Source organism: Trachymyrmex cornetzi, unplaced genomic scaffold (assembly GCF_001594075.2).
Source record: "Trachymyrmex cornetzi isolate Tcor2-1 unplaced genomic scaffold, Tcor1.1 scaffold503, whole genome shotgun sequence".
NCBI lineage: Eukaryota > Metazoa > Arthropoda > Insecta > Hymenoptera > Formicidae > Trachymyrmex > Trachymyrmex cornetzi.
This window is the reverse complement of record NW_017299811.1, coordinates 582,583-593,182: the sequence shown is the minus strand read 5'-3', so window position 1 is coordinate 593,182 and position 10,600 is coordinate 582,583. Positions and strand designations below refer to the sequence as shown.

Genomic DNA, 10,600 nt, shown 5'->3' with positions numbered 1-10,600 from the left:
TTTTATATAATTATATATAATTGTATATGAAACATTTTTCCCGAGGATATCTGATGTTGTTAGATAGTTGATTTCTTAACAATTATTTAACAATGCATGTAAACATAAATTAATTAAAAATATCAGATCAACGTAGTAAACTGTTATATAATTGTGTACATGTGCTCTAACACTATATTTATAAACATGCAAGAATAATTATTGCATTCTGGTTACATAAAACTACTATATCATTCTTTTTTTATGTATTTATCAGATAAGAATTTATAAACATTGACGCAATCTAGATTGTATATCTAGATTGTGCATTCTTACTAAGTTGTTATAGTTTAGAGAGAGAGAGAGAGATAATTAGGTACATATTGCCCTTTTTCTCTCTCTCTCAAATATTAGTAATAGGGATAATTGCACAAAAATTAAATTGCTTCTTTTATTACTTTCTTTATTGCGCTTCCCATTCAAAGCGAATTAAAGAGAGATATTGATAAGTTTTAATTGCGTTCTCTTTCTAACAGATTGAAGATGCTAAAATCAATTAAGATAAAGAACGCGCAGTCCAAATCTATTAAGTTTATTAGAAAACATAATTTATATCGGAAAATATTAATGGGTACAATTTTTATGAAACGAAGCTGAAACCTTGTATTTTTACATTTTATTTCATAACGTAATACAAAAATTGATTACACTAATGATAGTATTTTAAAATTTTTCTTTTTTCTGAAGACATGTTTCCGAATATAAAAAAATTAATAATGTTGTAAACGATGAACATTTTTGGTTCTTTCCGTACTTTCCTTGTTAGTTATTCTAGCGTTCTTCTGGTTGATACTTTGCAACGAAAGCCTTCCATTGTTCAGGTCTATTTTTTTTATACCAATCCTGTATTAAATTCATCATTTCTTTTTGTCTTTCAGTACATTTCTCACATTTAGATCGAAAAGCTTCCATAACAATCTCTGAAATCAATAAAAAAAATTCTTGACCAAATTTTTGACATGCCCGTCATATTAAAAAAGTCACTGTCAGATTGTTAAAAGGTCAGAGTGATACACATTATTATTTTGAGCAATATATGTCATAAATAGCAATATTACAGTGAGATGCAATTTTTATTATATCTGTATAATGATATAATGATATCATATCTAGAGAGCAAAATCGTCAAGTAGAACACCAGTTATTATGACATCAAAGTGACATCAAAATAATAATTAAAAGTCTCTTTTCAATCATTTACGATTTATTATAACATCAGTTTAACGTTAATATGGTTTGTTGTTCTGCTTGATTGGATATTCGCACGTCACTACTTTATTGTAATATTACTGTAACTTTTTTTGCTATAGAGGTTTTAACCTTTACATCCCCTTACTCTCGCTCCTGTCCGAGCAAAATTTTGCGCGTCACGTACATCGGCAAAGTACGTGCTGCATCCGCCTGTCGCCTCAATTGTTATTGTTATTTGACTTTTTAATCGTATATTAGAAGGTTGAACTAAGTAACATTAAAATTGAAAACCATCTCATTACGGTGTAATCCTTTAATAGAAGTGTAAAAAACGAATAATCCCATAATAACAAGTAGGGAAAAAATAAGGGGGAGAAAGGGTTAATTTATAATAAACATAAAATTCTCTTTTCCCTCTTTCCTTCCATCTTTTCTTCATTCTTTCTTTTTTATAACTAACTTTTTTATAACTAACAAGTATGAATGGAAAATTGAAATTGAAGCAAAGAATATTTAGTGAATTATTTGCAAAAAATGATTTTACAAAAAATAATATTGAACATTTTCTCCATCATATTTTTAAGAAATTAGAATATTTATTATGAAATCAACGATACAAAATATTTTGATGGCTTCAGATTATATTATTTAAATATAATATTCCTTTTGCATATCTATTAATATTAATCTGCTTCTGCATCTAATATACGTTACATTTAAATAATACAATCTTTGAACTACAATATTTAGGGTTCGAGAAATGCTATCAGCATTATTTGTGTTATTCTATCCTTGTTTTACATCGAAGAAAATTAAAAGTAATGTGACACAAATAGCATCTTTCTGATGCACTTCTAAGGCCCGTTTCTATCAACGCAGATTAACTTTAATCTCGGTTCAACTTACTCTTTGTCTTTTTCTAGTTCTAAAGATTAGAAAAAGGTGAAGAGTAAGTTGAACCGAGATTAAAGTTAATCCACATTGGTAGAAATGGGCATAAGTCAGTTATTAAGAAAGATTTAAAGTATGTTAACATCTCAATTCTCGCAATTTTCAAATTTCTTAATTACATATCTATCTGATTGAGTTTCCCAAATAAAAATATGCCGGTGTGAATTTGGCACTCCATTTTGAAAAAATCGATATTTTATACACAGTTTTGTTTGCACCCACAATAGTTCTACAGTTCCTGCTAAGTTTTAACTATAGTTTCGCTGATTTAGGTAAAAAAAAAAATTTTATAAATGGGGTGCCACCTTTGCGTGGCACCCCAAGTATCGCAAAAATCAATTTTTATCACGAAATTCTAAAGTTCTCGAAGAGTTCTACAGTTCCTGATAGGTTTCAGCGACAGTTCTGGCCTTTAGGTATTTTTAAACAATTTTTTAAATTGAGAACCAGCACCCCACCCCAAGAGTAAAGTACCGCGTAACAGCCAGTTCCCGCGGACTTTTTGCTATTTTTCTACATTTCTACAATAGTTTTAACGCTTTCTGTAGGTTTTGCACAGAGTTCTGGCTTCTACGTATTTTTAAACAATTTTTTAATGTCAGCTGGTACTCTACTACAAGAGTAAAATACTACGTAACAGTTCCCGCCGACTTTTTGCTATTTCCCTATTGTTTTGCAAAAATTCTAACTCTTTCTAAAGGTTTTTATCAAGGTTCCTATTTTTAAAACAGTCACTGGTATGCGAAAATTATCAAGGACTGCCATAAAACGATAACTGGCTGTTACGTGGTATTTTATTCTTGTGGTGCGGTGTTGGCTCTGACATTAAAAAATTGTTTAAAAATACGTAGAGGCCAGAACTCTTTGTAAAATCTACAGAAAGCGTTAGAACTATCGTAGAACTGTAGGAAAATAGCAAAAGTCGGCGGGAACTGACTGTTTCATGGTACTTTACTCTTGTGGTGGGGTGCTGGTTCTCACTTTAAAAAATTATTTAAAAATACTTAGAGGTCGGAACTGTCGCTGAAACCTATCAGCAACTGTAGAACTCTTCGAGAACTTTAGAATTTCGTGATAAAAATTAATTTTTGCGATACTTGGGGTGCTACGCGAAGTTGACACTTCATTTATAAATTTTTTTTTTTTTTTAGCTAAATCAGCGGAACTATTGTTAAAACTTAGCAGGAATTGTAGAACTATTGTGGGTGCAACGGAACTGTGTATAAAATATTGATTTTTTCAAAATGGGGTGCCAACTTTACATCGGCTAAAAATATGTTCTCTCGAAATTAACTGCGAAATACTATTTTGGTTATTTTTTTTGCCAGAAGTTTCTTACTTATACAATCATAAATTATTCTTTTAATACATATATCTACTAATACATATATGTTGTTGAGGAGTATTTGATTTCTAATTGATTAATTCTTTATAGTCACCTGGAGGTGATCATGAAGGGTTGATCATTTAGAAGATCCCAAAAAGATATGAGGTTTTTTTATATTTCTAAGGTCTTTTTTTAAAATAGGACTTCAACTGTCCGAAATTTAAAACACTCTTTTTATACTTTCAACCGCATGTTGCTCCTTGGATGTCTGCCTTTGCGATTTTTTTAAATATGTTAAAATAAAAATTTTAAAAATATCTTGAATTTCCATATTCTACAATGTTTAAAGTATGTTCAGTAATTTTTGTGATTTTAGAGAATTGAAGCTATAAATACGACAATTAATTAAAATATTTTGATCATTTTGCTCCCTGTGTGAGTAACATAAAATATTCAGGAGATATTACTGCGAAGGGTTAAAGAGTCTATCGTGAAAATTTACTCGTTGAAATCGTGTATACCTTTAAAGAATTTTGCATCTGCCGTTATGCATGGCGCCTTTCCCATAAAACAATTATAGTATTGATCTCGTAATCTATTATTTTGAAGGATATTTTCTGCGTCAACTTTGTCGTATCGATCGGAGTACAATTCTTGCGCTAAAACACAAATCAGAGTAATAACAATGATCGTCACGATGTAGTTTAATCGAACCATCGTTTCTTCTGTTTTCACGTTTACTTATGAGATACTGAACGATGGATCGAATGTGCATCTCATTTATACATTTAGCACGAGATAAAAAATTATATGTAAGATGATGAATACGCATGGTATTATAAACAGAATGTATCTCTGATTATATATAAAAAATGAGATGTGGTCATTTCTAAGTAATCAACTGATCTGGTAATCTAATATTATTTTGAAGGATATCTTCTGCGACGACTTTGCCATACCGGTCAGAATACAAACATTTGCATTGGAATACATATAGCCAATTAGCAATACAGTATGTACATGTTTTCATAAAGTTTCTACATAAAATTTTCCAAGCACTCGTAATTCTCATAAATGAACTAGTATAATAAAGGAAATATATACCTATAGCATAACATTTTTCTGATTATATAAATGAAATAGTATAATATTAATTTCCCGGCGACAACTTTGCACTTATATCAGGGTTGCTACAGACCTGGAAAACCGGGAAAAGTCAGGACTCTTTGAAGGACTCTTCTTAATTTCTCCTTTACATGTTACGTATGGTGCCTTCCTTCTGTAGCATTTCTTCCGTCTCGGCTATCTTAATTTTTTTCTTTTTGATAATCTTCTTTAATTTTTCGCCAGTTATTTAATATTTCTGTTGCAACTGTCTCACGGTACGTGTAAGGGAAGTTGCGTTTTTCTCGGAATTTCTTCTCGGGTTTGAATTGAAATTTACTTACATACGGAATACGGTCCGATATGTGAGATGGTTGCAATACGTGCCCAATTCTCGCCACGTTTACCGGTCCGTCGAGTTTGTTTCGTAAGACTATAGCATCTAGCAAGCCGATAAGCCGACGTATTAATCACGATTAACGCACGAGGGATGCGGGCAAATACCGCCCCAGAAAGTGGATTACCTCGCATCGCGTCTATCAGCCGCGTGATTTACGCACTTGGTGTGACACAAACTATTGTGGTTCGCAGAGTATTGTGGTTGTGAAGGCCTCGTCGACGTTAGACGCGCGTTAAACGTGATACGAGAAATCGACCGTATTCGCAACGATCTCACTATCGGTCCGTATCCGTCGCGTCAATCGTGGTAAATTGTCACTTCGCGCAATACACACTGTCTCTTACATATGCCATGAATAAGCTGCAGTCAGGATGCAAAGTGATTCTCGAGAGGATAAGAAAATTTATCCGAAGAGAGATGAAGGTGCGATACGAAAAATTTCCTACAGGATGAAAATCGGAGAAGAAAGTTGTAGTAGGGAAATCAAAAGCCAGTTCTTAACGCTCTATAGAGTAGGAGAAAGAATAACGTTGGAATGAATATTTATTATTAACGACCGTGCATTAATTTCAAACATTTTCGAATACTCTTCTTAATTTTCCCTTCACACGTTATGTTTCGAGCTTCTCTTCTGTAGCATTTCTTCTGTAGCATTTCTTCTGTCTGGGCTATCTTAATTCCTTATCTTTTGATAATCTTTAATTTTTCGCTAATTTAATATTTCTATTGCAGTTTCTTCACGGCATGTGCAAGGGACATTGCGTTTTTTTTTGTAATTTCTTCTCGGGTTTGAATCGAAATTTACTTACGTACAGAATACGTCCGATATGTGAGATCGTTGCAATACGTGCCCAATTCTCGTTACGTAAAAGTACAAACAGTCTAAATTATAAGTATCAGGTTTATATGTAATGAACTTTTATATACAAGATGGTCTTTAGATATCTAATGGTTTTCAAAATGAAATAACAATACGATATATAAACAAACTTAAATATTAATTTCTTTTTATATGACAATAAGAAATAGAATACCATCTGAGTACATTTTAGTATGACTGATTGTGAGAGAGTTTAGCAGTAACAGCTGTTCAATAAACGTTCAGTTATTTTTTATTACATTTTTAGCTCCTACACCTACTGTTAGAGCGAAGAACGAAATATAAGAATCAACCATATTAAAGAATCGGTAAGCGGTTCACATTCACATTTATTAAATAAAAATATTGGCATTATACATATCATTAAATTAAATAAAAATGCAGACGTAATAGGTATGTAGGCTGAGCATTCCAATAAAATTGTCTGTGTTGATTTAGAAAGAGAGAAAGCTTTGTGTGTGTTGATCTTTCTTTAAAATATTAGTAATGGGGATAATGATATACCTACATAAGATATACATAAGATTAAACAGCCCTTCTTATCACCTCCCTCCTATCACCTGCCTCCCACACAAAACGAGTTAAAAAGTGTACTTTTACTTTTCAACATTTTTCGCGTTCTTTTTCTAACCGAACATAAATGCTAAGATCATTTAAAATAGGCAGCGCACAGCCTATATGTATTACGTCTACAATCGCAAATAAATAACTTAATTTGTATCGAAAAGATTAATAGTTATGATTTTTATGAAAAAAATTGAATTTAAATGCATTTATACATTTTATTTCATTGCATGATAACACAAGTACAAATTATACTTATAATCAGAGTATCTAGAATTTCCCATCTTTTTTAAAGAGATGTTTCTATATATTTAGATCCAGTAATTTTATAAATGATTAACATTTTCTAATCTTGCCGTATTCTCCTTGTTAATTATGTCAGCAATTATCTACCAGCGTTCTTTTTTTTCATATCCTCGACAGACTTTGCAATTAGAGCTTCCCATTGTTCAGGTTTATTTTGTACATACCAATTCTTCATCGTAAGCAGTAGTTCCTTTTGTTTTTGAGTACATTTCTTACATTTGGTTTGGATAGATTCGCTCAAAATTCCTAAAATTAAATTGACATATTGATTTTAATTCATAGTAAGCATAAAATTCTCTTCTTTTTCTATTTTTTCCTTTGTTTTAATTAACAAGTATGTCTAAAATTTTTTAAAATTAAGTTTGAAGCAATAAAAATTTAATGATATCTATGCAACTTTTACACAAATAAAATTAAAAAATAAGTTTTTTTCTTTTTATTTTTAAAAAATTAGAAAACTTATCTCCAAAAATTAAACGTTACAATAACTTCTGAACTCGCCTCTAATGAAACGTAATATTTCCTATATGATAGGGGATGTCTACTTCTAAATTGCGTTCGAATGACGCAATCTTTGCACAATTTAATATTAGAGTTTAGAACAGAAAAGGTTCAAAATATGTTATTATAATTTTCGCAATTTTTTAGTACTTTATGTTTCTCAAATGAAAAAATGTTTTCTCGAAATTAATTGAAAAACATTATTTATTTTAATACTTCTTTTATTTTTGCTTATTGCCAGAAATTTCTTACTTATGCAGGCATTAATTATTCTAAAACTATTGATACGTATAAATTGTTGACAACTTAATTGCTAATTGATTAAAGTCTGTCGTAAAAATTTATTCGTTGAAATATTCCGAGTATAAGTGTACCTTGAAAGAACTTCGCATTTTCTGTCGGGCATGGCGCCTTTTCCAATAAACAATTGTAGTATTCATCTCGTAATTTATCGTTTTGAAGGATACTTATGGGGTCAATGTTGTCATATTTATCGGAGTACAGTTCTTCCGCTAAAACGCACATCAGTGTTACACTGATGATCGTCACGACGTAGCTTAATCGAGCCATATCTTCTCTTATTTTCACACTAATTCGTGAGAGAAACTGAATGGTCAGTCAAATCTGTATCTTATTTATACTTTCAGCACGAAATAAAAAAATTGACATTTACGTGTGATGAATGCCTTATAATATAAGATAGCTTGTCTCATTACGTAATGGGAAAAAATCGACTATGATATTTACATATGTTTAAATTATCCTTTCAATCGTATAAGATATGAATTTAAATATATATTATATATTTATGGCTAATAGCAATGCATTATGCAAATAACGTAGTCATAAAATTTCCATTCCAAGTAATAATTTTCTGGCATTAATAATTTTCATAAATATAGTATAATATTTCCTGTATATATATACAATAACTTTATCTTTTATTTATTTGAATATAAAATATTGGGTATGGGAATAAGTTTCCGCCCTTTTTTAATGAAAAAGATGTATTTATTTAAACAAAACAATACAAAGTAAGTTTATTCAAAGTATGCTCCATCAGAAGCGACAATTTTCCCCCACCTTTCAGGTAATAAACAGATTCCTCGAAGGAAGAAATCTGGTTCTTTTGAAGCGATTCATTTATCAAGCCATTTTTTTATATCTTCATAAGAATTGAATCGCTCTCCAGGAAGGGCCGATTTTTTAACTTTGATAATTTTTTGATGTCACGTCTTTCATGGCTATACGGATTTTCATCTGTTATTCATTGCCACTGGACTTGTCAATAGAAAGAGATTAACTCGCCACTCTTCCGTCTCGCCATGAAGAAGTGAGAGATTTACAACATATATTTAGACATACTGGTGATAGCTCGAAAACAAGCCGAAATATCTATGCGTAATTAATTATATATAATTTTTTTATAATAAACGATTCTTATTTTTGTACTAATAACCGCGCATGTAACTCTCACTAGCCCTTTATTTGTTTTTATATTTTGACATTCTCGAGAGTTCGTTACTTGTGTTATTTGAAATAAAAGAATATCTGTTGTATAAATTTTTCTGCAATTTGTTTAATTATTTTTTATTATACAAGACTCAAGGATACATTACACGTACAATCCTTGCAAAGAAAATTAAATTTGGAAAATGTGTTTAATACTTACAATTTAAATATAAACTATATTAGAGCAAAAATTAAAAAAATACACACTACTATTTATTATTAAAATAATTTATGATCCAGTTAGTAAGCCGACACTAAATTTGTTGTTTTATTTTTAAATAATCTAATTTAGAATAATCTGTAATCTTTTCATAATTTTATCATTTTGAAAATATGTATAAAGCATCCTTAAATGGAAAAATGTATATATAGTCCGGATATATAAAAGCGATTGCACCTCTGATTGCAAATAAAAATTGTATTCATGTTGCAAGCATTAATCTTTCCTACTCATTAAATCAAGATAAATGTGATAATCAAGCGATTATATATAAATCACATTGTACATCGGAAATAAGGAAAACTGATATACTTTATGCAATTATGTATTACATAAAACGGTTAGTTTTTTTTTTAATGAAAACGCAACATATGTTGTGGTTCTATAAATGGCTGCGTTCAGCAGAAAAAGCAACTGTTGTAAAATTCTTTTTTTCTGCTGAACAGAGCTAATTCTTTTATTCGAACGTGTCGATAAATAAAGCACTGCCGGCTGAGGCAAGTATTTTTCAACAAATTCGCAGATTTAAGATTCTCATTAACATCAATTTGATTAGATTACTAATATTATTCTTATAAAGATGCTTATTAGCATAAAAACTGCTTATCAATTTAATAAATGATACTACTTTAATTCCACTCATGATTGCTTTTTAAGACTGAAAAAAATTTTAACGCGCGATTTACAAAATCAGATATGTACATAAATTTACATAGAAATGTTTAATCACTAAGAGATCCGCTTTGACCGAATTTCATTTATTTAATTAAATTTATTTCATTGGTCCAAATCCTTGTTGTAATTGTTCACTGATGGATTGCTGATTAATGTTGCTAAGGCGTCTCAATTGAACATTTTTTACCGTTTTATAAGCACACTGCCGTCATTTTGATGCTTTATTTATTGTAATATTACATAAACAACAATGTTTCAATTTCAATTTCATAATTTTTTAATAATATTTTTATAAAGGCACTATATGTCACGCTATTAATGTCAAATTATTATTAATGCGTACATGTGGTAACTGTCCTTGCAAAGCAAACGTCTTGGCAATGATAATCAGCAGTCTATGTAATATATGCGGGGTTGCCATAGACCTGGAAAACCGGGAAAATCGGGAAAAGTCAGGGAAATTGAAATTGGTCATGGAAACCGGGAAAAGTCAGGGGAAAATGTAAAAAAGACTGGAATTTCGAAATTTGCTCATATTATAGTTTCCTGAAACTACTCCTATTTTTCAAATAATTGTTATAATTTTTTAAATATTATATCTGACGTTTATAGTCAAATACGTTCAAAACTTGTGCACTTTAAACAATTTTAATAAAATAATTAAAATTTTTATTTTTTTAGTATTTTTATTTGATCCCCCTTTTTCGTCATAACTGCATTCTTTTTTCCAAAACTAATTTATTTTTTGCTGTGGCTTGAATTTGCATCCAAAATTGTACTATGCTACTAAGCTTTTTTTGCATTGCTTTTAATAATATAGACTAGCTTTCGGACAGGGAATGGAAGTAACTCGTTACTTGTAACGAAGTTACAGTTACAAGTTACTTTTTTGGTAACTTTACTAGTAACTGCGTTACTTTTTTTCTTTGG

The 10,600-nt window shown here is 30.3% G+C and overlaps 2 protein-coding genes across 2 annotated transcripts in view; both read right to left on the bottom strand.

Moving 5' to 3' along the window:
- Positions 1–719: 719 nt before the first annotated feature.
- On the bottom strand, positions 720–4,250 carry LOC108765639 (ejaculatory bulb-specific protein 3). The gene is made up of 2 exons (XM_018514440.1): positions 4,030–4,250; positions 720–959 (listed from the first exon to the last, which is right to left on the bottom strand). The coding sequence occupies exons 1-2, from the start codon at positions 4,223–4,225 to the stop codon at positions 811–813; spliced, it is 345 nt and encodes a 114-aa protein (XP_018369942.1). The 5' UTR covers positions 4,226–4,250; the 3' UTR covers positions 720–810.
- A 2,562-nt stretch (positions 4,251–6,812) lies between these two features.
- The window catches only part of LOC108765606 (uncharacterized), a 5,733-nt gene continuing 1,945 nt past the window's right edge, over positions 6,813–10,600 (bottom strand). The window contains exons 4-5 of the mRNA XM_018514395.1: positions 7,638–7,869; positions 6,813–7,008 (exon numbers count right to left, since the gene is read on the bottom strand). Coding sequence (XP_018369897.1) covers positions 6,842–7,008; positions 7,638–7,869 — 399 coding nt within the window. The 3' untranslated portion in view covers positions 6,813–6,841. The remainder of the gene's footprint in view (positions 7,009–7,637; positions 7,870–10,600) is intronic.

Excerpts from the sequence above, each read along its gene's own strand:
- LOC108765639 (XM_018514440.1), bottom strand. The coding sequence starts at position 4,225 with ATGGTTCGATTAAACTACATCGTGACGATCATTGTTATTACTCTGATT. Across the intron at positions 960-4,029 it reads AGATGCAAAATTCTTTAAAG|AGATTGTTATGGAAGCTTTT; the intron begins GTATACACGATT and ends TATTGATTTCAG.